The 27,500-nt window shown below is 46.0% G+C and overlaps 1 protein-coding gene across 2 annotated transcripts; it reads left to right on the top strand.

Annotated features, from left to right (window-relative positions):
• Positions 1-27,500, top strand: CYTH3 (cytohesin 3). 2 transcript variants are annotated; one of them, XM_021706393.1, is made up of 13 exons: positions 1-80; positions 2,228-2,292; positions 2,863-2,929; positions 12,338-12,456; positions 15,008-15,088; positions 17,767-17,879; positions 18,097-18,245; positions 18,458-18,569; positions 19,054-19,056; positions 23,445-23,521; positions 23,607-23,678; positions 23,795-23,949; positions 24,211-27,500. In XM_021706393.1, the coding sequence occupies exons 2-13, from the start codon at positions 2,255-2,257 to the stop codon at positions 24,281-24,283; spliced, it is 1,059 nt and encodes a 352-aa protein (XP_021562068.1). In that variant the 5' UTR covers positions 1-80; positions 2,228-2,254; the 3' UTR covers positions 24,284-27,500. The 2 variants fall into 2 exon arrangements, with proteins under 2 accessions (XP_021562068.1, XP_008071104.1); XM_008072913.2 differs by lacking the exon at positions 19,054-19,056 and having other exon boundaries at positions 4-80.

The following is a 27,500-nucleotide window of genomic DNA, read 5'->3' as shown; positions in this document are numbered from 1 at the left end:
CTGAAGACCTCTCAATAGAGGAGAGAGAAGAACTGTTAGACATTCGTCGAAGAAAAAAGGAACTTATTGATGATATTGAGGTAAAGAAAAAAAAGACACTTGAGTAATTTGGGTAAAATAATAGAGTAGCTTCACAAAAATGTAAAAAATGAGTGTTTTAAAACATTTTTTTAATTTTAAAGGTGTGGGGTGCAATTCAGGGTTAGATATATACAATTGTTCATTATGCAGGTACCCTTGTTGATGAGGTGAGGTATGTGCCCCCCTCCACCACCTGGCAGATTTCCACTATAGCCAATCCCTCCCGATCCCCTGCTCCCCGACAGTTTCCTACTACTGCCAATCCTTTTCTTACAGTATTACAATAATTGTTCAAGGTCTGCTTATGAGTGCAAATATGTGTGATACTCAGTTCTTTTTTTCTGTGATAGATCATTCAGTATTATAGACTCTAAGTCCATCCAAGTTGCTGCAACGTTCATAATTTTGTACTTCTTTATGACTGTGTAATATTCCATCATGTATATGTGCCACATTTAAAATGGGTGCTTTGTATGTGAATGTAAGAACCACACAAAGAGACAAAGTGAAACAGTTATTCAAGTTGATAAAGCAAAGACTTTACCAGACGGTGAGACCCTGGAGTCTCAATGTCTTCAATGTCTTGAAATCAAGACATTGCGGCACTGTTAGCAGTAACCAGCATGTGACTCCAGAGCCACAGAAGCCATGTCTAAATGGCAGCCGCAACCTGTAGATATATTGTTCTCTAAAATAGCATAAGATGATCCTGTTTCCTTTACCAGTATTCCTAGCACCTAGAGCATTGCCTGTTCACTCAGATATACTTTGAGTGAATGGATAGACATTTATATATTGGGTTCCAGCTGTGTATCAAGTACCTACTAGGCAGTACGAGTAGAATGACAAATTAAACAAAGATGAATAAAAATGCAGGCAAATACACATCATCTTTTCCACATTTGTGTACTTTTCTCAGAGGAGAGGGTGGAAAGGAATCCCACAGGAAAAGCAAATGAATAAAATCATCAAACTAGAGTTGGAGTGTCTGTGATTGTTACAGAAATTATTCAGAAGGCCAGCCTTGGCTCCTTCCATTTGGGCTTCTTTGGGAAAGTGAATCAGACATGTGGCTCTTTGAGAAACTTCCTAGTCATTGTCATTGCCAAAATAAATGCGACTTCATAGGCTATTGCAGGGCCAGGCCTTGTCCTAGACAATAACTCCTTTCTAGGAGCTTGCATTTTAAGTTTGAATTTTTTTGGCATACAAAAATCGTAGAGTTCTGAATAAAAATGTCTTTGTATTTGAAAGATAATTCATGGAAATTTTTCTTCTAAGGTTACTTCTAAGGCTTCTAAGATTTCTTCTAAGGTTTTCTTCATTCTTGGAAAAATCACATAACCTAGAATAGGTTCTTTGGTTGAAGAATATGTATTATTTGGAAATTAGTAATTGTACTGCTGATTAATATGAAATCTTAATCTAGTTTTAATGCCTTAATTTTGTCAATGAGAACACTAGACCCAGGGAGGTTAAAAGCCTTCCAAAGTTCTCTCAGCCAGTAGGGGCCACAACGAGGGAAAACGGGAGGTCTGTTGCCTGGATGTTTTTGGCTTCTCTGTGTATGCATAGGTGAGCTCTGTTTTTACCCCCAGAGCTCTGTCCATCATGCTTCATCTCACACAAAATGATAGAAATCATCCTGAGACCAATGATGAGGTAGCTTGATGCCAGCCTAAATGTGTTTGAGCTTCAGCTTCTCCCCTGGTACTCCCAAGAACACAGATAGCATTGAAGGGAGGAGGCAGGTGACCATGTGTGGAGCAAAGTTGAATAATGCAGTTAAGTGAACTGAGGAGTCGTATCTTTCCTTTTGCTCGTTTTATCTTTTTACACCTGTGATAGCACAGCCCCCCCATGTCTTTTCTTGATTTTTACCCACAAATACCTTAGAATCTGCCTCTTGGACTCCTCTGATCTGATATGAAAAGTGAGCAAATAATCTTGTTTTCTCCTAAGTTGTAGTGGTTCCATGAAGCTGTAGCTGTATTGATTTTTTAAAAATATTGGTTTTTCCATCCCTATGATTCTCAGACGGGACCTCCAGGAAGCTTGTGCCTAGCAGGCTAAAATTTCTCTGAGTCTAGAGGAGGAAGGGTAAGCGACCCCCCCCTGCAAAAACAATTTTCTTCTTTTTTGACAGAGGCTGAAATATGAAATTGCAGAAGTGATGACAGAGATTGACAACCTAACTTCTGTAGAGGAGAGGTAAACAATTTATGGCTACATCTTCAAGTTAGTTAATCTCTTTTCTCCCTACCTCCACCCGCTAGTGAAACTTACAAAAACTAATGACTAGTGATGAGAAGAGATAGGGTTGGGAAGAGGGGAGCCTTTGGAGTTGTTCATTCCTCTTATCCCCCCTCATGTCTTCCTATTCCTCATGGAGGAACCAGGGAAAGTTTATCTTAGTTATTGTCTACCTTTATAGCTTCAGGAAATAAGCATAGCTACTTCAGAGTTAACCTACACAGAAATTACCAATCTGTATCATAAGAAGCTGTACTTTCTTAAAATCAATGGTTTTCATCATTAGCTTTTTCTGAAGAAATGTAACTCAAGTTATCAAATGTAAAAAAAGAGCAATGGCAGCCATGTAACTTCTGCTTCCAGCATGGAGGCTGGAGGGCTCCTCTGCAAGGGCCTTGCTTTCCCTTCCTTGAGATGTTCAGAGGAAAGATACCCTGTAGGGCTGTGACCCTGTGCCTTGGGGGAGGAGTGTAGAGTCACTGTGCTGTGAAAACACCTGTGAATGACTTTTTTATTTCTTACAAATAGCAAAACTACTCAGAGGAACAAGCAAATAGCCATGGGAAGAAAGAAATTCAACATGGATCCCAAAAAGGTAAGAGAATACTTTGTTTTCTGCCATGCAAGAGATTGAGTGATCAATCTTTTTTTTTTTTTTTTTTTTTTTTGAGTTGGCATCTCATTCTGTCATGCTGGAGTGCAGCGGCACAATCACAGCTCGCCTCAGCCTCAACTTCCTGGGCTGAGGTTCCTGAGTAGCTGGAACTGTAGGCACATGCTAACATGCTTGGCTAATTAAAATTTTTTTTGTGGAGACATGGTCTCACTATGTTACCTAGACTGGTCTTGAACTCCTGGGCTCAGGAGGTCATCCCACTTTGACATTCGAAAGTGCTGGGATTACAGGTGTGGGCCATCATGCCTGGCCTTGACTGATTTTGATGGCTCTCTCTCTTTTAGACAGAGGTGGCCATATCACTTCATAAAAGACTGGGAGTTGATGTTAAATTTGTATCAAAAAAGGAACTGCTCATGAGTTGGGTAAAGCAGAAGTATCCTCATTGGCTGACACCCTGGGCAGAAAGGCTTTCTTTCTTTTTTTTTTTTGAGTTGGAGTCTCACTCTGTCGCCCAGAGTGGAGGGCAGTGGCCATTGCCAGCCACCGCAGCCTCGACCTGCTGGGCTCCGGCGATCCTTCTGCCTCAGCCTTCCGAGTAGCTGGAATTACAGGCGCGGGCTACCACGCCTGGCTAATTTTTTGATTTATTGTAGAGATGAGGTCTCACCTGCCCAGGCAGGTCTCAAACCTGCGGGCTCAGGCAAGAAAGCCTTTCTTTCATTGTGGACTTCTGAGTGAAGAAATGGCCTCTCAGGAGCCCACTGGGACAACTTGTGCAGGCCCAGCATGGATCTAGGAAGAGCTCTTGCTGTTGAGACTTCTTTACCTGTGTCTTCCTGCTTGAGCAAGGACTGTAGCTGGGAAATTACATGATTAATAAGAGGCAGGGATAGAAGTGGAATCCAGGTATACAGAATTCATAGACTATATAATCTGGGCAGGCTAAATGGTTCAACTACGAGGACTTTATTCCATCCGTTCACCTTAAAAAGAAGGTGTCTGTATGAAAGAACAAGAAATCCTTCCAGATGTAAACCGTCTTGCTCTTTCCTCAAGTTGGATTTTTTAGGAAAACACCTGAAAGCCGTGAAATTTGAAACACGTAGCTATTTGTTTTTGAGATTCAGCTAAAGGATTTGGCAGAACCTGTAGAGCTTTTTGGAACATGTTTTGTTTTTGAAAGAAGAGTAGACCTAACTCTTTAGGGTCTAGGAGAATGATGTGTCCTTGGAAAGGTCTTCTCACCTGCAGAGCTGGTTTAATTCACTCCTTGTGGCCTTTAATTAGTGTTCACTTATAATAGTTTCCTTGTTTTTCTGGCATTGAGCCTCTGTGCTAATTAGTTAATTATTTGTTCATCCAATAAATGTTTTATTGATTACAGGAGTTATACTGTACAAGGTCTAAGGGCGGTAAAGTCACATTTATAAGTGCAAGTACAGTTGCAAATGATACCTACAGAAATCTGTGTCATTATTCCCTGCTCATGGTTTGTAGATCTGGATTTTCTTAAGGTTTAGCACATTTGCAGCTGGAAGAGGATTTTTGTTTAACAGTGGCTATACTCTAGCCACTGTGAAAATTTTCTTCTCCTTATTCCCTGCCTATGAGGTATAAATGAACTCCAAAATGGAATGAAATTGTCAATTGTGTTAATTTAGTAATGATTTTATTTTTGAAGTGGTAGTTTTCTTTTTCTTCAGGAGTTAAGTCTACAGATTGAATTGTCAGCAGCTTTAATTAGCACTGGAAGCATTTTAGGATGCTTTACAAAAGTAGATGTTTTCAGAAGTGAACCTTATGTTTCGAAAGTACACAAGTGCAACAACATACCAGTACGTTCATGGAAAAATTCTAATCTCATTAAATACACATAAATAAATACCTATTTTTTAAGTGATGCTACCATGATGCATCAGGCTTCAGTTTTATAAATGTGAACTTACCCTCATGCTTATGAAATCCTTTCTGTCAGAGGTTCTTTCCCTCTTCTTTTACATATATTATGTGTCAGATTTACAATAAGACTGAGAACTGTCTCTTAGAAACCGTGATCAGGAAGCGCTTTAATGAATAGCTTTACGAGGCAGAGAGGTTCCTTTTTCATGCCCGTCTCGCAGTTGGGGGAAATGAGGCACAGAACAGCTAATGAGCTCCACCGTCCTGAGTAGAACCTGACTCCGAGACTCGTCCCTTAACTGCTGCTGTCTACTGAGCTAGGTGGCAGCTCCTGGGATTGGTTTGTACGTTGCTCTGAGCCCAGACTGGACAATCCCAGATCATAAGTCATCCCTGTGGCGTCTGCTTACCATGTCCAAGAAAGCAAGTATTTAATCCACTTTGCCTGCGCTGTGGCAAATTGCTCAACAGGCTTCATTTTTCATTCTTCTTCCCTAAAATTTTTTTAGCATTAATTACTGGTTATATTAGACAACTTATTTGTAATTATGTTGCTTGATAAAAGTAGATGGCACATTTAGTCTGTGTGTGGCCGTTTATTTGGAAAATTTATCAGAATTCAACTCATAACTGCCCTGGATGATCTCACATGCTTCAGACACAAAATTATATCTGCCTCCCAATACTTCTATTAAACCATGTAGCATTGTGAAACATGAAAATATTGTCAGAGCAAATAAATTCCTTCAGGCTAGGAGGAATTTTTAAAAATCAAAATGATGACATTTTAAGCAGGGAGTTTTGATTTGTTCAGGCACGTTAGATTCTAGAAGTAGCATTTCAGTTTACAAGTAAATAAGAGGAAAGGTTTGTTTAGATCAAGGGAGCTGAAAACACTCTACCGTCTTTCCCTTTTATTCCTGATTTCCTAGAAACATCTTAAATAAATGTGTAAATCTATAACAAGCAGGAGTTCAATCAGTGGACTAAAAGTTGAGGAATCCTTGAAAGAAGCTGGGTGCGGTGGTTCATGCCTGTAATCCCAGCACTTTTGGAGGCGAGGCAGGAGGATTGCCTGAGCCCAGGAGTTCGAGATCAGTCTGGGCAGCATGGTGAGACCTTATCTCTACAATAAATCAAAAAATTAACTGGGAGTGGTGGCTCACATCTGTAGTTCCAGCTACTTGGAAGGCTGAGGCGGAAGGATCGCCTAAGCCCAGGAGGTCGAGACTGCGGTGGCCATGAGTGTGCCACTGCACTCCAGCCTGGGTGACAGAGTGAGACTCTAACTTAAAAACAAAATAAAACAAAACAAAAAAGTAATCCCTGAAAGAAAGACGGTAGCTGGGCTCGGTGGCTCAGCCTGTAATCCCGTGCCTTGGGAGGCCAAGGCGAATGGATTGCCTGAGCCCGCGGGTTTGACACCCGCCTGGGCAATTTGGTGAGACCTCATCTCTACAATAAAACAAAAAATTAGCCAGGCGTGGTAGCGCGTGCCTGTAGTTCCAGCTTCTTGGAAGCCTGAGGCAGAAGGATCGCTGGAGCCCAGCAGGTCAAGGCTGCGGTGGCCGGGAGTGTGCCATTGCACTCCAGTCTGAGTGACATAGTGAGACTCCAACTGAAAAAGAAAGAAAGAAAGACGGTAAATGGGATCAGTTGAAGAAGGATGCCCAAAACACATACTAGAAAGAACTGCTACAGGCAGTGAAAGCAGCTTCAGGGTTCAGCAAGCCCAGAGGTAGCAAATTCAGGGATAGGGATTGTAGCAAATTCAGGATTGTAGCAGGGACATGGAGACTGTTCACCCTCTGTTGAACTTGTGGCAAGCAGTGTTTTGTGCCCCCAGGTGGGAAAGGCAAGAGGAGCACTTAATCCATGAAATCAGACAATGTCCTAGATGACTGGCAGCACTAAGAAGGAGAGATACCTACTCTGAGCGACCAACTATTGGCTGCTGAACCTACTCCTTTGCCAAATGGCTGGAGGCAGCAGCAAGTAAAAACCAGAAGCAGACAGCAGTTGTGTTAGACTAACAGTGACCGTTAGGTATGAAAATGAAAACCCAACCAAGTACCACCAAACATTGAGAAAACCAACATTGTGAAAGAGACGTGAAACTCCACAAACAAAAGAATTAACAATGGAGGAAACACACCTAACAGAAATAATAGAAGGAAAAAATTGAAGTAGCATTTTTGTCTATGTTATAAATATAGTCAAAGCGATGATAGAATGTTTCTTATCCATTTTACAAAAACAGGGTTGTGAAGATGAACCTTAGAAATAAAAAGTAGGAATATCTGTCATAACAGCACTGGGCTGTAACAGGAAGACGTGGCTAAAGAGTGGGTTCATGTGCTAGAAGAGAGAAAATGGAAGAATCTTTTGTATAATTTTGCACAGAGCTACAACAAAATGTGTAAGATGAGTCCAGCAGTCTAAGTTTCATTTAATTGAAAGTCCTGGAAGGAGAGAGTGGAAAATTGAGGAGAAGAAATCTTGGAATATTTTAGAACTAGACTAAGATAAAATCCTCAGATTCAGACGCCCCACCAAATACCAGGCAGGATAAACTTTTTAAAGACCTACATACAGATGCATCAAGTGAAATGTCATAAAACTTGCAGATAAAGAGAAATTTATTAAGTTTTCCAGGAAGGAACAGCCAGATTACCTAAGAAGAAATGGGAAGCACAGTGAGTTTATTATCAGGGAACACTGGATAAAAGACAGTAGGAAAATAGTATTTTCTAAGGTCTGAAGAACAATGATTTAAAACCCAGAATTCTGTCCACCCAGACTATCACTCATGAGAGAAGGTGAGTAAAGATATGTCCAGACATACAAGGACTCAAAAAGTTAGCTACCAAAACCTTTGATCTCTAGTAATTGAATAATTGGAGTATTACATCTCAAAACAAGAATTGAATCTGCAGGATAAAAAAAGAAAGATGTGCAAAGAAACCAGAAAAACTTTTTATATGTTTAAATAAGAAATTGGTTGTTTAAAAAGTTTTTTCAAAGTTCCAGCTTATCTCAAGTAGCAAGGGAGAAGGATGGAGGGAAATAAAGGTTAACTAAAGTTTTGTAGATGCTGATGATGTGGGTTTTTCAGGTCAGCCTGGGCTTTGAGAGTGTCATCTCAATGGGTCAGAGAGGGTAGTCTGGAGGGACTGGTAAGCCTAGCCCCAGAAGTGTCAGCTCTAATGGGCTGCAAGCCAAGCCCCTGAGGGTGTTGCGATTCAGTGGGTTGGCCAGCCTAGCCCCTGAGATGTCTCAGCTTTGGAATTTTGCCTTCTTCTGGCAGCTCTCCTGGTCCAGCCGGCTCTGTTGACTGGCAAACCAGTCTCTGGGGTGCACGACTTTTTGGCTCTGACAATCTTCAGGATTGAGCTCTTCAGGATTGAGGTTCTTGTCTCATGCTCAGGAAGAATGAGGGACATGGACAGCTGGAAAGTGAGAAAGTAGGGTTTATTGAGGACAGAAAAGCTCCCACAGTGGGAGGGGACCTGAAGGGGTTGTCTGTCTGGGGCCAAAAACCCTGGTGCTTATATAGCCCTAATTCCAAGCCGACTGGCTAGCACTAGCTGTAGGCTGTAACTGTTCTGATTGGTTAGTATTAAGGACCAATTGGCAGGAGGTCGAGACCTAATCGTGAGCCGATTGGTTGCTTTTCGATCCCAGCAGTGAGTGCTTAAGCTCTAACCGGAGAGACTCACAGGGAGTTTGTTTGCCAATGTTGAGCCTGAGAGACCTGCCAGAAGTTCACTACATTGTTACCAGAGGACCCACCTGTCTGTCTGCCTAGGCTTTCTCTATCTCCTGTCTCACTGATAGATAAATATAAGTTTAAATATTTGTCCAAATCTTAAGAGTACCAGTAAGGATAGGAATAAAATAGAATTTCTAAATTATTAGGAATAAAGAAAGCTTTATCAAGGCTGGAAAGACGTGAAACAGCATAAAATAAGAGGTCAAGAATAAGTTCTAACAAATCAATGATCATCATAAATTTGGGCTACATTAACCTCTTAAAAGACAGACATCTTGATATTAAGTTAAAAAACAGTAACCTGCTGAGTGTAGTAGCTCATGACTATAATCCCAGCACTTTGGGAGACCAAGGTAAGAGGATTGCATGAGCCCAGGGTTTGAGACCAGCCCGGACAATTTGGCGAAACCTTGTCTCTACAATTTAAAAAAAAAAAAAAAAAAGAACCGGGCACGATGGTGTGTGCCTGTAGTTCCAGCTACTTGGAAGACTGAGGTGGAAGGATCACCTGAACCTAGGAGGTTGAGGCTGCAGTGGCCGTGAGCATGCCACTGCACTCCAGCCTGGGTGACAGTAAGACTCTGACTCAAAAAAAAAACAAACCAAAAAAAAAACCCAAAACACGATAACCTCCTACTGTCTTCTGATTGAGACATACACCTAGAACAAAGAGCGGGAAGGCTAGAAATAACGAAATAGAAAAAGATAGATGGAAGGGTCAAATGGTGTCACCCCCCCATTTCTATTATTTAATTTTCTAAATATTTTAGAATATTGAATATTCTAATCATATTGGAACATTTGCTTTCTTTTATGAGAATTTACCTAGCATGTAGTGTCCTAGAGTTGCTGTAACAAATAACCACAAACTGGGTGGCTTAAAACAACAGAAATTTATTCTCTCACAATTTAAAGCCAAGATCAAGGTATTGGCAGGATTGTTCTGTAAACTCTGAGAAAGAATCCTTTCTGTCTTGGCTTCTGGTGGCTGCTGACCATCCTGGTGCTTCCTAGCTTGTGGGCACATTACTCCAGTCTCTGTGTTCATTATCACATGGCCTTCTATGTGCCTTCTCCTCTCTGTCTCTTATAAAGACACTTGTCATTGGACTCAGAACTTCTGTGTCCTCCTCCTTGGTTTGTCTCCTTGTCTCACCCCCCCAGATGCAGTTCCCTTCTTATTCATAACTGGTCCCTTTGCCTCTGACTTTTGTCTCCACTTTCTGTTATGGTCTGTGGCCTGAACTCATCCAGGGACTCTGTTTTCTCCATGACCAGGGCCTCATTCTTTTGCAACGAAAGCTAGAACTTCACTGAGGACCTACATGGTCTTCCTTATGTGACCTGTAAGCACAGAAGAAATTACCTTGTGCTGAGCCCATTTGCTTTTCTCAAATCTTTGTGAAATGACCTAATTTTGGGGGCAGTGTTGAATGTAAAGGCAGGTCATGAGCATCCAGAAGGACTTAAGAAAGCCTCATCCCCAAGCCTATTTAGTTCCACAGGCTTGGGCTGACAATATCAGGACCTTAGCTGTGCCCCAGCCTTGTGGGCAGGACAACTAGTGCCACCTGAGGGCATCCCTGCCTACCTCTTGCTGATGGCCTCACCTTGCTCTTCTACTGGCCTCTCTTGTTTTTCTCACCTAAAGCAAATAGCAAAGTACCAGCACTGTCATTCCTGTTCCTGGCTTTTTTCAGGGAATTGAGCTGGACAGGTGTGTCTTGGGATGAGAAATACATTGTTACGGTGTATGCTTGTTTTGCAATTTAGTTGGTACCCAGGTTGGTGTACCCATTTAAACTCCCACCAGAAATATATGCTAATTAATTTAGAATTGTCAGACTTATTAATATTTTGGAAAGTAACATAAAGCATTGTGCACAAATGTTAAATGTACAATTCGAAGAATCTTTATAAATTAATGTACTCACATAACTGCAATCAAGAACAAGCTGTAGTTGTAGAACATTATAGGGCACCTTTCTGGTGCTTTCTCCTGGTGAATTCACTCCCCAAGGTATCTGGTTCTCTGTCACTATAAATTAGTTTTGCCCTTTTCTAACCCTTATATAAATGGAATTAAAATTTACTCTTCTGTGTCTTCTTTTAGTATATATCATGTCTGTGAGATTCATTCATGTTATTGAATGTTCATTCCATTTTGTTGCGTATAGTTTTCCATCATGTAATTATACCAAATGCATTTATCTGTTCTCTTATTGACTGACTGTTGGATTGTTTCCAGTTTTTGGAAATTCTAAATAAATGTGTTGTGGGTGTTCACATATTTAAAAAAAAAAAGAAATCTTTAGATGGAGCCATGGGAATATGAGGCAGCCTTGTCTTGCACTCTGAGTGTTTCAGCTGGAGGAACCTCTCTGTATTTGTAGAAAGAGCCTCCTGGCAAACAGATTCCTGAATTCCTTATTCCCTTACTAGCCTTGCCAACATGTGTTTTGAAACCATGTTTTCAAAGCTATGTCAGAGATAAATTTTTGCTATTGTTATAAGTTCCTGGGACTTCTCATGATAAAGAATACAACTGAATCAGGCCAGGGGCAGCACCTTACCTTTGAGCTTGTCAGATGTACAGCCCTCTTGGGTGGGCATGAGTTTTGACTGGCATAAACTCAGTGGTACACTGTGTCAGTTAACATGTTTTTGACCTCAGCCAAAAATCCGGCAAAAAAAATAGCTTGCACAGTGGAGATTTATCTTCTCACACAGCTGCTATGGCCATAGGTGGCTCCCAGGTGTCAAGAGTGAGGTCTCTCTCCTCATCTCAGACTTTCCTTCATAAGATAACTGCTGTGGCTCTGGCCACAGCATGTTCAAGGCAGAAAAGAGGAGGAAGAGCAGTGCTAGCTCATGGTTCCCCTTTTACCAAGAAATCAAAAGCTTTTCTTACAGACTTTTCATTTCTGTCTGTTTGGCCAGATCTGTGTCACAAGGTTATTTTTAATTCCAAAGGATGCTGGGAAAGTGACTAAGGGAAGGGTGACAGGGAATAAGGAGTTGAGATTGGTACTGAGTTGGCCAACTAGCAGTGTCTATCACTTGCGATGTGCTTCTTACAGACACAAAACAGTTTTCCTAAGCCTGAAAAATTTGATATTATTGTTACTTCTTCCTTTATAATCTCTATTAACCTCTTAGAAAGGTTTGTTCCATAGCTCTTTTTTTTTTTTAATTGGAGTCTCACTTCCACCCAGGCTGGTAGAGTGCAGTGGCATGTTCACAGCCACCATATCTTCGACCTGCTGGGCTCAGGCAATCATTCCATCTTAACCTTCCAAGTAACTGAACTACAGGTGCCTGCCACCACACCCAGCTAATTTTTTAATTTATTGTAGAGATGAGGTCTTGCCAAGTTGCCCAGACTGGTCTTGAACCCTGGGCTCAGGCAGTCCTCTTGCCTTGGCCTCCCAAAGTGCCGGGATTACAGGCGTGAGCCACCACACACAGCCATTAACTCTTTTTATCTGTCTTTTAATCTGTTAATTGCAAGGAGGAATGAACATGCTTTTCTTTGACAGATAAAATGTAGTATAGTGTGAAAGTCAGATCGTACAGTTGTGTAGGTCTTTCTGGTATTATTTTTTCTGTGTCCATACCTGTCAGATCATTATACTGAGTAGTATTTCTGCCTTTGAAAAATGAATTTGAGTGTCCCTCCTAACCAGTGCTTCCTTTCTAATGTTCTTCTTCAGGGAATTCAGTTCCTAATAGAAAATGACCTGCTACAGAGTTCCCCAGAAGATGTTGCCCAGTTCCTTTATAAAGGAGAAGGCCTAAATAAGACTGTTATTGGGGACTATCTGGGTGAAAGGTAAGTTGAAGGCGAGTGCATGGCCTTATCCAGGCTAACACTCCACTCTAGGAGCTATTACAGCCTCAAGGGTGATGCAGCCATGGACTGTAGGCATCTACATACTGCTCCTCAATACTGACTGATCCCTATGTGATCAGTCCCTCTTCTGTGTCCATGTAAAGGAGAGGTATTAGGGTGTTCTGGGGCCAGGTGGATCTGGAATTCTTATGGAATGCTTTCTCCAGGAATCATGACAGAACCTACAGTGCTGCTGCCTCTGTCTCCAGATTTTAGAAGGCATCTTAATCTTCTATTTTGAGCAGAAATACACCAAATTTCTCAGTGGTTTTCTTTTCCTTGTTGCTCAGGATGTGAATAAAAGTGGAAAGATATTACTTTTTTTTCATGTCAGACTCTGTTCAATCAGGTGCTGGCAGTTTCACCAGGGCAATTAGACAAGAAAACAAAAATAAAGACATCCAGATTGGAAAGGAAGAGCTAAAACTCTCTCTCTTTGCAAATGACATGATCATGTATTTAGAAAATCCTGAAGAATCTCTAAGAAAACTGTTAGAACTAATAAGCAAGTTCAATAAGGTTGCAGAATACAAGATCAATATACAAAATTCAATTGTATTTTTATACAGTAGCAATGTGCAAACTGAAAAGGATATTAAGAAAACAGCTCTATTTATAATACCATCAAAACGAATAAAATATTTAGTTATAAATTTAACAAAAGAGCAAAATTTTACTCTGAAAAATATAAATTTAACAAAAGAGCAAAATTTTACTCTGAAAACTACAAAATGTTGAAAAATATGAAAAGTCCTAAGTAAATAGATAGTCATCCCATGTTCATGGATCAGAAGACTTAATATTGCTAAAATGGCAATATTCACCATATTGATCTGTAGATTTAATGCATTCCCTATCAAAATCCCATCTGACTTATTTGCAGAAGTTGACAAGCTCAAATTCATATGTAAATTCAAAGGGTCCAGAATAGCCACAGTAGTCTTAAAAAAGAACAAAGTTGGAGAACTCACAATTACAAAATAGAATAAAGCTACACTAATGAAGACAGTGTGAGACTGGCATAAGGATAGACATATAAATCATGGAATAGCAGTGAGATTCCAGAAATAAACCCTCACATTTACTGTCAAATGATTTTTAACAAGGATGCCAAGACAATTCAGTGAGGAAAGAATAACCTTTTTAACAAATGGTGTTGGGACAATTGGAAATCTACTTGTAAAAGAATGACACTGGATCCCTTAACATATACAAAAATAAAAATGGATCAAAGATCTAAATGTAGGAAGTAAAACTATGAAACACCTAGAAGAAAACATAAGGGTAAATCTTTGTGATCCTGAAATAGTCAAGGGCTTCTTAGATATGACACTAAAAGTGCAAACCATGGGAGGAAAAAAATAGTTAAACGGACATCATCAAAATTAAATACCTTGTGCTTCAGAGGACATCATCAAGAAAGTAAAAAGACAACTGACAGAATAGGAGAAAATTTATAAATCATATATAAACCTGATAAGGACTTAAATCTACAATATATGAAGAACTCCTCCAACTAAGAGTAAAAATAAAAATAACTCAGTACTGTAACAAACTTGAACTTGTACCCACAAATCTAAAATTAAAAATATATATATATATAAAATGGGCAAAGGATCTGAATAGACATTTCTTCAAAGAAGATATGCAAGTGACCAATAAGAACACGAAAATGAGCCGGGCTTGGTGGCTCAGCCTGTAATTCCGTGCCTTTGGGAGGCTGAGGTGAGTGGATTGCCTGAGCCCGTGAGTTCGAGACCCGCCTGGGCAGCGAGACCTCATCTCTATAATAAATCAAAAATCAGCTGGGCGTGGTAGCGCATGCCTGTAATTCCGGCTACTTGGAAGGCTAAGGCGGAAGGATTGCCAGAGCCCAGCAGGTCGAGGCTGCGGTGGCTGGAAGCGGCCACTGCACTCCAGTCTGGGCGACAGAGTGAGACTCCAACTCAAAAAAAACCCAAAAAACACGAAAATGTTTTCTTTTTTTTTTTTAATCAATATTTTTTATTATGATATTGTGGGGTACAGTTAAGGGTTAGGTATACAAATATGCTTCGTTCAGGCACACTTGTTGATAAGAGGTATCTCCCTATCCCCAGCGAAAATGTTTTCAATGTCATGGGTCATCAGGGCGATGTAAATCAAAACTGTGATAAGATGCCACTTCACTCCCATTAGGATTGCTATAATCAGAAAGATGACAAATGTTGGCAGGGATATGGAGAAATTGAAGCTCATATACATTGCTGATGGAATATAAAGTGGTACTTTGGAAATCAATTTGGTAGTTTCTCAAAATAGGAAACATAAACTTAAACATACTACCCAATAATTTCACTCCTAGGTATATACCCAGTGCAGATAAAAATGTATGGCCATGCAGAAACTTGTGTATGAATGTTCATAACCACATTCTCATGATAGGATATATCTTTCTTTTCAAATGTTTGGGATAATGTGTATAAGGCCTAATATTTATTTTCTTTCCTAGGGATGAATTTAATATTAAAGTTCTTCAAGCTTTTGTCGAACTCCATGAGTTTGCTGATCTGAACCTCGTACAAGCCTTAAGGTAAGCATTTAATCGTACACTAGGTGTAGAACACATGAGAAGACCAGAGAACTGCTGCCTGAGAAGTAGTGGTTGTTCATTCACTCCAGGTAATTCAGAGCCATATGAATCTCTGCAGACACTGGCTTCTTGTTCCAGATGATCCCACTAATGCTGTGACATTCAGCAGCCCTAGACAGAAATCAGAACACACACTCAAGGATGGAGGTCGTGCTTTCCTCACTGTGACCGCTGGTTCTGCTTTCTAGTCAGTTTGCTTTCTTTCGTCTTTAGTGCTACTTGGCAGTTGTGCATGTACTTTCTTCCCCTGTCTGTATGGTGTGACCTCCCACATGGGATCACTTTTACCAGCTTTGATTTCAAGCACCAACTGTGTGGATGCCGCCCTGAGTGTGCTGGGGAGAATATGGACTTCCCCCCATTAGAGGCCACCTCTGGTCCCATCTTGTCCGAGGAAAGCTGGTTGTCACTGTGCACCATCTGGGATGGATGGAGGACAGCCCTCAGATACCTTCAGCAGCCCTGTTTCAGCATCCACAGTGTAGTTCCTGGACACCCACTTGAACTGCCCTCCCTGCACATTGTCTTCTTCCTACACTGCTGTCTCCTTCCTTGGTGTCCCAACTGAGCCCTGTGGGCTCTTCATCTCTTATAGGTCTTTACCCTGAATCATTACCCAGTGGCAACCAGGACACAACTGGGGGAGAGGAGGTAGTGCCTCGGGCTGAGAAAATTATGGCTATGTCTTGTCTGGTTCGTGTTCTCAGACCTTCTCTTCCATACTCTGTTCTTGTTTATGCAGTCTTATTTCCTTGTGGTCTTACCTTAGCTGCAGACTCTGGGTTTTTGCAGTCTTTCTGAGGGATCCTTATGATGCCGTGCTCAGCCTAGGCTGAACAATAATGCTTTGGTGATTAGTGACATATGAATTCTGCAGCCATAACTCAAGATAAATCAGATTCAGTATCTGAAAGCTATACATTGAGTGGATTACACGCCTGGGGAGTCTAGGTGGTGCGTTCAGCACAGCTGTCATAGTTGCAGTTCCATTTATTTTAGTCTGTTGAGCTCTTACCTAGAGTCAGAGGCCTAATAAACTCCACAGGTGTCAAACTGGCATGGCCTTGCAGTAGGCCAGGGGAGGGTATGGGGGTGAGGGAACATGAGCAGATATTGTAGCCTGAAGAGCTGCCATAACGATTTTTGACTTTTTCCTTGAGAGAAATGGAAAACCTGAAAGGGGCAGAGGCACACTGGCTGACTTGGGGCCCATCGCCTGCTGTGGGGTGATAGATGGACTGGGTGCTTTGCTGATAAGATGAGGGAGAGAGTCAGGGATGGCCCATGGTGGCTGGCCTGAGAGAGCAGAGGACAGACTGCCATGTGGAGTTGGAAGACTGTTGGCGTAGGCCAGGCTGAGGAGTCGGATCCTGGCTGAGAGGGGACCTGAATATGGCTGGATCCCAGGAAGAGAAAGTAGAGGAGAACATAGAGATCAGCCCCACTTAAGGGGCGTGCAGAGGAGGAAAAGCCCCTCGCAAAAGTGAGAGATGCATCTTGTCTCATCTAATTGCTGGTAGATCAAAATCTTGAAACCATGGACAGCCCAGAAACTTAATCGAACCCCTCGGGTCTAATCTCAGCCCTAATCCTTGTGCTCAATCCACTGCAGCATCAGACATTACTAAGCAGCTGGGTATGAGACCTCAGCTGGCTGTGGTCAGGCTGAAGCCCTGACCAGCCAGAAAATGGATAAAGCAGACAGGTGGCAGGTGTGATAGGTGCTGCGAAAAGCAAGGAAGGGAGCGTGGTCACGCTGGAGTGGGACTGCAATTCTAGGAGTGTGTCTGCCACAGCAAGGCAGCAGCAGCTTCTGGCCAAAGCACCCAGTGATGTAAGTAGGACCTTGGAAGCTGTCCTTTTGATTCTGGCTGTGCCTTGTGGTTAGGAGTTCTGAGAGGAAGACATGGTCCTATCTGTCAGAACCATGTGACAGTGGCTATGGGGCTGGGCAGGATTCTGGGTCACCTGGTAGGAGTAAGAGATGGTGGGAGTGGGGACAGAAAAGTACTAGGATCCTGGATAATATTTATATATTTATATTTATATTTTTGGTAAGAGTCTAACTCTGTCACCTAGGCTGAAATGCAGTGGCAAGATCATGGCCACTGCGGCAGCCTTGATCTGCTGGGCTCATGATTCTTCTGCCTTAGTCTTCTAGGTAGCTGGGACTACAGGCATGTGCCACCACACCTGGCTAAATTTTTGATTTATCGTAGAGATGAGGTCCCAACAAGTTACCCAGGCTGGTCTCAAACCCCTGAGCTCAGGCAATCCTCTCACCTTCACCTCCCAAGGTGGGATTACAGGTGTGAGCTACCATGGAGGATATTTATTTTTAAGACAGAGACAACAGGCCTTGCTGGTGAATTGGTTATAGCCACAAAAAAGATAGGCAGTCAGTAAATGTGACTTGGAGAAGAGAGACTCAGGACACTTTCCTTCCATTCGATAATCCCTCTTCTTCCCAGCTCTGCCCCTCCGCATCCCTGCTAGAGCCTTGCCCAGGTCAGGAGGAAAACATCCTTCCTGGGTCTGGGAAGAAGCTGCCCTTTGGGCCATGAGGCTGCATTCGCCCTCACATGGAGTCATTCTGTGTGGTTTTCATTTCCCTGCAGGCAGTTCTTGTGGAGCTTCCGACTTCCAGGGGAAGCTCAGAAGATCGATCGCATGATGGAAGCTTTCGCCTCTCGCTACTGCCTGTGCAATCCTGGGGTCTTCCAGTCCACAGGTCAGTGCAGAGCTCACGCCTGGCCCCTCGTAGTCAGAGTCTTTGGAGGAGGGGCCTGGGGGCATTGCCCAGTGTGTGTCCCAGGGACTTGCTTCCCTGAGCCAGGGCAGTCCTGCCTGTGGCCGCTGGCAGAACTCCACCACACCTCACAGGGAGCTGTCCCCTTCAGAGGCTGGGCCTGCCTGACCTCCCGCCTCCACCCTCTGACTTGTTGCAGACACATGCTATGTACTGTCATTCGCCATCATCATGCTCAACACCAGCCTGCATAACCACAATGTGCGTGACAAGCCCACCGCAGAGCGCTTCATCACCATGAACCGCGGCATCAACGAGGGCGGGGACCTCCCTGAGGAGCTGCTGAGGGTGAGCCCTCTGGGAATCTGCTTCTGAGCTGCATCTTGGGAGGGGTGTCTTTAATTTTCGTGAACATCAAATTCTATGAAAATTGGCAGTGCCAGCTTGTTATTCTCGAAGCATCTTTTGAGAGTCTTCTTGATGCCCAGGTCCTGCTGAGCTTTACGCTTGTTCTGCACATGAGAGTTGCTGAATTTTCTGTTTTTTTTTTCTCCTTGCAGAATTTGTATGAAAGTATTAAGAATGAGCCATTTAAAATCCCAGAGGATGATGGGAACGACCTGACGCACACCTTCTTCAACCCCGACAGGGAGGGCTGGCTCCTGAAGTTGGGTGAGCGGCCTGGCCAAACGGGACCCGGGCCATGGCCCCTCAGCCCATGGCAGCAGCCCCACGGGGTTCCTCCCAAGTTCATCGTAGCAAACACCCTAACTGCAGGCAGAAACATTAAAAAGAAAATGCAGTTAAGCCAAAGTCTGCTCACAGTGGCCGCACGAGCCTCCGCCAATGGCTGCTTCTCTGATGGCCGTGGCATGTAGAGTGAGGCCACCTTGCAGTGTCCACGACAGAGAATGACGCCCATGCTGCACGGCCTGTCCCAGAAAACTGCTAAGTTAGCGTCTAGATAAGTCCAGTGCAGTTTTCTGTACGAGAAGCAAGTGTGTTAACCTCCAGAGACCTGTGTGCCTTTCTCTTGGTTTGGTGTGGCTGTGATTTCTGACGAGTGGTTTAAATGTGCCTTCTTGTTGTTTTCCTTCTGCCTGTGGCTCCCACCTTTCTGTTCTGTGACGGGCTGTCCCTGCTTGTCCTGCGTTAGGAGGTACGTACCCAGTGGCTTCCTGCCCCTCCCTCAGTGGCTCATTTCTCTCTCGGTTTCTCTCCCTCACGTTGGTCTGTGTGACGCTGCGCTCTGTGGCTGCCATGCTGCCATTCGTCTGATCCATTTGGCTTTGGACTTGCTGGGGTCAGCGTTGAGCACAGTGTAGTGAATGCGACACCCACCCCAGGGGCAGGGCCAAGAGTGGCCAGGTCCTAGAGTGCATGGGGATACTGTGTGGGAACAGACGTGCCCCTCCCCCCGTGTCTCAGGCTCTGCAGCAAGCAGGAAGCTGATAACCACCCTGTCTCTGCAGCATCACCCGTCACCCCCATACTAACCAAGCAGTGCATGTCTGTACCCCCCATTGACAAGGATGTCAAATGGCCTCTATACTTTATGGGCAACTTTAGAAGTTTTTAGGGGCTTTTACCCTGGGGGGTTGGTATTGCTGCCTTGTGTGGGCAGGAAAAGCCCCAGGGTGCCACACCTGTGTCTTGTCCAAGCACGTGTGAGGACAGCTTGTTGCTGTGCAGTACGTGAGGCACCGAGGGCTAGAGAGCTCTGGCAACTTTAAATAAGATTTCATCAAAGGGGAATGAGACAGTGTGTGATGATGCGACAGGCACGGGCCCTCCTTAGCTGATAGGGTGGGTGTGCCACGATTGACGTGCCCATTGCGAGTTTTTACCTTGGCCACCGCTCCCTGACTTCGGCTGTGCCGAGTTTAGGAGAGTTTGGATGTTTGCCTGAAAACAAGTTCCACATCCTTGGACTTGGGTGCCTGAGAGACCCTGGATACACACCAGCTCAGATCACATCATGCCTGTGGTTCTGGAGCCAGGGCAGGAGAAGGAATGTATCCAGAAACACCAGCACTTGCCCTTGGGCTGGGATAGGTGGGGTATTCACTGGCTCAGATGCCTCCCTTTTGGTTCCTGCGTTGCCTGTGAGTGTCCCCTCAAGGGGCGGTGACAGTGCAGCCTGTCTGGCAGCTAGTGTGGCCTCTGCTGCCACGGAGGGGCCTGCTCTAAAGGCACAAATGAGTGAGTAAAATGAAGGAACAACAGGGTTTGTGTGGCCTAGCCCGTTTTCTGGGTGGGCAGCAAAGCAGGCCACGGAATGAATGCAGACAGTGCCTGTGGGAGCTGAGAGCTGCTGGCGCGAGCAGGGCTAGGAGAATGTGGCCTCAGCAAGGGCCCGTCACTGCGCAGGCTGCTGCTCTATGAACTGGCTTCCTTGGCCTCTCCGGCCCAGGCAGCCTCTGTCTGCTCAGCTCTGAGGCGTGAGGTGTGAGACCGAGGCTTGCAAATTGCCGTGACCCTAGATTGTATTTCCCAGTGCTGGCGGGCTGCATTAACTGGTGCTGGGTCTTCTCTCCAGACTCCTGGTGCCCAGAGATGCTTTTGCTCATCGGGCCTCCTCCCAGCTCTCTGGAGGAGCCAAGTTGTTGCCGCCCAGACCCAGCCACTACAGATGCCAGGACCGGACCAAGGGGTGTCAGTCCTGAAGGGCCACAGAGGTGGCAGATGTGCCAGAAGCTGATTCTGAAGGCTTGTTAGGTTAGCCCCAGTTGTGGGCCTTCCCCAAGGACACACAGTTCCTCCCAGCACAGGGTAGCACAGCCTGGACACTGGGCCTGGCTAGAGGCAGGCAGGATGAGTGTAGAATCTAGTACGGGTGTTTCCAAGCATGTACTCAGGTAGGAGTGTGACTGGCTTGACTGCATTCTTGTTGTGAAGTTAGTTTTAGAGCAAGTGGTCTTTTAATAGGCTTGGATGCTGTGCCAGAGAATAGGAGACTTGTGTGCACAGACCTGGCTTAGAGTTGTTCGTAAATAACTCAAGACATTGACCTTTGAGAACCACTTGTGTTAGAAGTATAAGATGTAGTCAGAGTTAGGAAAAAGTATGTCCATGTGAGTACCATGTGTACACACACATGAACATACCTGGTAGCAGCAGGAAATAGAGGGAAATGTGCAAAGAGAAAGCGTGTGTTTGGTGAGAAGCCAGGCTCCTGTGTGCAGACAGTAGTGTCATGTGGTGTGGGTGAGTCCTCTGGTGCCCTCGCAGCAGAGCCTGCCATGGTTCTGAGACCAGGGGTGCCACCCTTGCCCCCTACTCTGGGCCTCTCTGAGCTGCGAGAGTGCCTGGGCTGGGCCAGTTTCTGGAGCTGGCCCAGACAGTGCACCTCAGTCTGAACGCCCGCTTCCCTGGCCTGAGAGGTTCTCTTGGGCCCAACGGCTGGATCAAGATCGGGCTCTCCAGACATGCCGCTGACTGGTGCAGTGGGGCAGGAGTCCAGGGTGGAAGCCCTCTTGGGAGGCAGCCTGGGGATGCACAGAACACAGACAGGCCCTTCGTTATTCACTAGGATGGAAGTGCAAAGAAAAATTGCTGGTGCTGGACCGATACCTGCAGTCTTAGGGCTCCTGGGCAGTTCCCTAAGAACTTGAGGCACAGACCGGTTGGGTGGGAGGAAGGGATGACTGGCTGGTGAGGGAGCTGGCAGCAGAGATCCCTGAGACCATCCAAGGAGTTTGGGTCTTATGCTGAGCCCAGTGGGAGCGTTTGGGGGCTTCAAGCAGGGAGGGACGTGATCAGCGCCTGCTTTCCAGAAGACGCTTGTGGCTGCTGTTTGGAGCTGCAACGGGAGAGGGGCCTGCTCAGGAAGTCTCCAGAGGGAGGCAGAGGCGCCAGTGGTCGGGGAGGTCGGGGAGGTTGCTGTCTGCTGATTAAGCCATGGTGTCTGGAACTGGAGGCAAGTGCCCAGGAAGAATCAGCATTGTCTTCTCGTTCATGTGGTCTTAGGGGTGAAGATCTGGAGAGAGATGTTGGGAGAAGGAATGATACTCCAGGCTAGAGGTGTGTCTTGAGAAAAGGCCCTGTGGCAGGAAGGCATGAGCTTATGGAGACGGTTGAAGAGAGCCTCTGAGGAGAGGGGCTGCTGGAGATGCAGCAGAAATTTGGGGAGGGTTGTGGTCAGAGGGGCTTAGACAGACGCTGTGACAGGAGGGCTGGGGGTGCTGGCGAGGAAGGGGCTGTGTGACGAGTCTGCCTGGGAAAGCAGAGAGGGACAGCTGGGCGACTGGGCTGCCTCCCCCACACTCCAGTGGGACTGGCCCTTCAAACAGGCTCCCGTAGGCCGTCAAAGGAGGACGGAGGTCTGAGGGCGAGGCAGGGCAGGAGGGCCCAGACAGGCCTGAGGAAACTCGCCTGCCCTCTGGCCCTGCTGAGCCCTGGCTGAGTCGGGGCTTCCTCCCTCCTGCAGCTGGCTTCTCCGTATTTGTTCCTCGCCTTGGTCTCCACAGACCCAAGCCAGGTCACAGGCCCAGGAAGCTCTCCTGCCTCAGCCCCTGGGACATTGGTCGGCTCTAGGGGATTCTACCCAGCGTCTGTTCCTTTCCTGGTGACCCGTGTGGCTCTTCCTTCCACCATCCTGTCCCCTCCCTCAGTGCCCGAGCTGGCCTTCATGCAGGGGAGGGCATTTGACTCAGGCCCAAGGCTCCTCCCTGGCTTGCAAGTCATGTAGAAGGAGCCATGGGGCAAGGAGGCCACCTCTTACCTCATGCCCCAGTAGCGCTTGAATTTGTTCCCATGAGCATGTTTTTCTCATTGATTATTTTAAAAAACAAAACAAAAATAAACGCTTCATGTCTGAAGCAAGGGCTAGCGGTTGGAGTCAGTTTGACTATCTCTGCCGAACATTTAAGGATCAAAGAGTTTTCTTTCCCATAGTCGAAGGAGAGCAGGTACAAATGAGACTTGTGCATGTGTGTGCGCGCATGTGTGTGTGTGTGTGTGTGTGTGTGTGTGTGTGTGTGTGTGTGTGTACGCGCATGTGTCCTCCAGATCTTGTTAAAAGATTAATTCAATCTAATAATCCCCTGGGCTAAGGGGTAATTGGTTTTGATGGATCCCAGGACTGCCCAAAGTATTCAGTAATGTGATAACCACCTGACGGAACAGGATTAAGCCCTGGACAGACCCGGGTGAGCCAGCACTGACTTCATCGTGTTGTCATTTCATGTGGGGAATTACGCCCATTCCATCCCGACTAACTCTTCCAGGAAGCAGATTTGAAAAGCGATTGTGTTATCAAGGGTGCCCTTCGGCGCTGTGGAGGGGGCACCGGTGTGGCCTGGGGTGGGGGTGCATGCGGGCCCCAGCCGGACACCAGCCCCCCACTGGGAGGGGCCAGGCCTTGCCGCTTGTCCAGGACCCTGCTCGCTGTGGTCAGCACGCCGAAGGACATGTAAAACCAGGCTTGACTCCTGGTGGCCTCTCTGAAAGTACAGTGGTTGGTGTAGGTACTGGCTGGCCCCCTCCTGGGCCCTCGGGCTCTCTGCCGCCTGAAGCACCTGACTCACGAGGTCCTTCTGCTTCCAGGGGGCCGTGTGAAGACCTGGAAGCGCCGGTGGTTCATCCTCACAGATAACTGCCTCTATTACTTCGAGTACACAACAGTAAGTAAGGCCAGGCCTGCCCCTGCTGAGGGACCCTGGGGCCGGGGACCCTCAGTGAGCCCGGCTGTGTGTTTTTCTCTTGTAGGATAAGGAGCCCAGGGGAATCATCCCGTTGGAAAACCTCAGCATTAGGGAAGTGGAGGACCCCAGGAAACCTGTAAGCTGCTTCCTCTTGCCACTTCTCTCCTTTCAACCACCCGGGACGTGCACTACTGCACGAGAGCCTTCCCTGGAGCCCTGGTGACGCCTCCCTTCTCCCTCTTTCTTCACCAGAACTGTTTTGAGCTCTATAATCCGAGCCACAAAGGGCAGGTCATCAAAGCCTGTAAAACAGAAGCTGATGGCCGAGTGGTAGAGGGGAATCATGTGGTATACCGCATCTCCGCCCCGAGCCCAGAGGAGAAGGAGGAATGGATGAAATCCATCAAGTGAGTGGGGCCTCACAACCCAGGCCTGTCGTCTCCAGGTGGTTGGCTGGGGAGAGGGCACATGCGTGTGCTGCCTGGGGCCCTCTGCTTCTGTGCACAGAAGTTCACCTCCCACCTCCAGAAGCTCGCAGGGCTGGGGTCTGAAGCCGAGGCTGGCGGATTTGCATATGCTCCTGGGGGAAGGTGGCAGTGGGGAGGTTGGTGTTTCGCCCGTGGCCGGCGACTCCCCTGCCCTCACGCTTGTTTTCCTTTTTTCCCCAGAGCAAGCATCAGTAGGGATCCCTTCTATGACATGTTGGCAACAAGGAAGCGAAGGATTGCCAATAAAAAGTAGAGCTTTCCTGGCTTGAACAGGTAAAGGACAAGACCCAACCCCACCGCAGACAGTGACTGGAGGCTTCCCTGGGACACTGGCGCGGCGGGGAGGAGGCAGTCCTGCGGGTGCTCACAGCTTCTCCAGAGCGAGCACCTGTGGCCCGGCAGCATCCCTGAATCCTGGTGCTGGGCTGAGGTTGTGGTCCGCTGCGACCATCCCGGCACTCACGGAGGGAGCTGCCCAGGACAGTGCACTCCCGCTGTCTCCGCAGCGCCTGGGGAATCCGGCCCTGAAAGCCTACGCCGCACATGCGCGACTCGTGTCCCTAGGCGGGAGCCTCGCTCATGCCATGCCAAACATGCTCACGTGTGGCAGCATTAACCGTTCTAGAAGCCACCCTTTTATATCAAAACAGGAAAGGAAGAGCTTCCAATTTTTTATTCAGAATCTTTTCTCAGATATATAGGATTATAGCTTTTATATGCCTTTTTATATTCTGAAATTATAACAAAAGATCCTTTCTAACAGTAGTATTTATAGAATGGCAGCTATAAAGTTAACTCCTGGACACAAGTATATACTGTGCACTGAAAAAAAATAATATATACATGTACATATATACACACACACGTGTGTGCGTGTGTGTGCATGTGTGTGTGCATGTATGTATATATATGGCACCCAAAGGGAGGGCTGTGGGGCATGCACTTGGGCGGGTGCCATGCGGCCTGACCTGCTTGTCAGGTGGCCCAGGAGGCAGCGCTGGCTCTGGGGAGGGAGGGTCGTGAGACTTGGGGGCTCTGGGTGATGACCCCTGCGGCCTCTCTTCAACTCAGACTTTCTGGCCCCACAAATCCCTTCTACAAAAGCAAATCATTAAAATACAATGATTGTGGTTTGGGATGTTTATCCTGGAACTGCCGAATCCTAGCAAAGGAAATGGAGCTTCCTCCCTGGACACATGGTCCACATGTTGAATCACATGAGGCTGCTACTATTGGACTGTCTTGGACCCACACCGCAGTTTTTCAAACGGTTCAACTGAACACGCATGGGCCAGACCGGCTTTTGATCACATTCCTCACTATTTAAAACCTTCTGGCCAAATGCCTGTTTTGTCGTCCTTATAATTTGACCAGATTTCTTAATGTAATGAATAGACATACAAGTCACTAGAAATTATCCCTCTTGCAGTAGTACACCACACCTGCAGAGGTTTGGTCTCCCTTAGGAGAAAAGAGCAAGTCATGGGGTGCAAAAGGTGGCATTTAGGGTCTGTGCGGTTTAGAATGCTGGACAGACGCCGGCAGTGAGACTTGCGAGGCCCATGCCCGGGAGGTTGGCGAGTTGGCTGGATGTAGGGTAGGTGCTTGGTCCGTCTGCTCAAGGGAGGGTGGATCCGGGCCCTGCACATGGAGACAGCATGGGGCTAGATGAGGGCACCACGTGCCTGGCCAGGATGGGCTAGGGATGGATGCTGCTCTCTTGGCCCAAAGCTTATTTCCACCCCAGGACCCTGCTAGACACGTGGGCTGTCAAGCTGGCTTTTCCCTCGTGAACTTCCTCGCTGTGCCCACCTGCGTGGGCACGTGCACCTTGAATTTGCCCCCTTGGGAGGGCGTGTGTATTCCTGGGCAGGACGAAAGTCCCAGGGAGAGAAAACCTCAGGCTGTGTGCACTTATGGTTCATCCTCAACAGCGGAAGTAACTATTCCTGCGAGTTGCCTTGAGGCGGAGACTGAACGGCTGTGGGCCCTTTGCCTCCACATGGCTGACCTTGATGTAGCTTTAAGTCACACAAAACTGCAAAGGGGTCTGAGACCAGACAGTCTCCATCATGCACCAGACTGATCTTGTTGTTCATTCCCGTTTTTAGGCTTTGTTACTATGCTAATACCTCACATTTGAAACTTTAGTTTTCGAGAAGAGCAAGTCAGCATTCTTGAAATGCCTGACTGGTATATATGCAATTCTGGCCTCCAGTCTTCCATGAAAACAGAAATGCTGCCTGGACCCCCAGACCACACACTGGTGATGGCCAGCTCCGGTGGTGCCCACTCCTTGAGTGGGCCTCATGCCCAGGACTGGCTGCAGTGCCAGCCCTATTAGCATTTCATGTGTGGATAAGCCAGTTGTTTCTCTGATTGTCTGACCCAGGTATGAGCCTGGTAATATGAGCTTTCTGTGTTGGATGTTAGATATAAGTAGCCTGAAGAAGTCACCTGATGATAAGTCTGTTTCTCTGCTGTGGTCATCTGTGAATGAGCTTCCCCTGATGGCTGATCACCCAGAAATGATACAGAAGGCCGTCGTGCTTAGAATCTAGGTTACTTGCTACCAGAGTGTTACATGAAGTCAGCTGGTTCCAAGTTTTACGACAGTATTAATATAAAGGGCATGTAGCCATCACACCTGCGGAGCCCTCGGGCAAGCCTGGCCCAGAAACTCCCCGGGCCAGGGAGCGTGCAGGGCTGGCATGCACCTGGGCTGCTCTGAAGCGGGACAGCGGGTTCACTGTTGCAGTGGGCAGGCACGGTTTGCTGCCTAAGCTCGGCATGACCTGTCCCGTTCACCCTCTTCCCCAGCCTGTTACCGAATTATTAGTCCGACCTCTGGCCAAAGACACACATTCCTCCAGAGACAAAGAACAGTAGGCCGTGAAGGGGAAGCTAGATGGGAGATCTGGGCGGCCTCCACAGACCCTCCAGCCTGTCTTGCTGGCCCTGGTTCACGCTTGAGGTGTCACTGAACTGACCCTGGACCCAGACAAGCAAGTGTCTTTGGGGTCACAGAACGGTTTTGGGCAGTTTAATTTTGTACCAAATTGAGTCAAAATAGGGCCTATTTATACATGTATAGATGAAGCAGCACTTAATGCTTCATATAAAGCAATGCCTATTTTTAAAGTTACAAATACATATATAGATGTGCTTTGCTGAGAAGTTAGGTCTCTTGTAAACCAGGAACCACACGTTGTGATTTCTCATTTTTCTTATTTTTTCTTAGAAAACATTTCTATATGCAGTAAATATAGTAATATGTAAATAATGTAACATATATTGATTTCTGGAGTGTTTGTTATTCAATGTATATACTCCCACCCCTTGCATGAAGAAATATCCTGTATCTACTGATCCTTGGTTGTCAAGTGAACAGTAAGACCGGAGGGTGTGTGGCTGTCAAAGCTCTTGCGAATACTGTGTTCACTAAATAAAAATCCAGTGTATTGTTGCAA

This window comes from Carlito syrichta, unplaced genomic scaffold (assembly GCF_000164805.1).
Source record: "Carlito syrichta isolate Samal-C Ts95f unplaced genomic scaffold, Tarsius_syrichta-2.0.1 Scaffold315497, whole genome shotgun sequence".
In the NCBI taxonomy this organism is placed as follows: domain Eukaryota; kingdom Metazoa; phylum Chordata; class Mammalia; order Primates; family Tarsiidae; genus Carlito; species Carlito syrichta.
The sequence above is the reverse complement of the archived record's forward strand: the minus strand, read 5'-3'. Positions and strand labels throughout refer to the sequence as shown.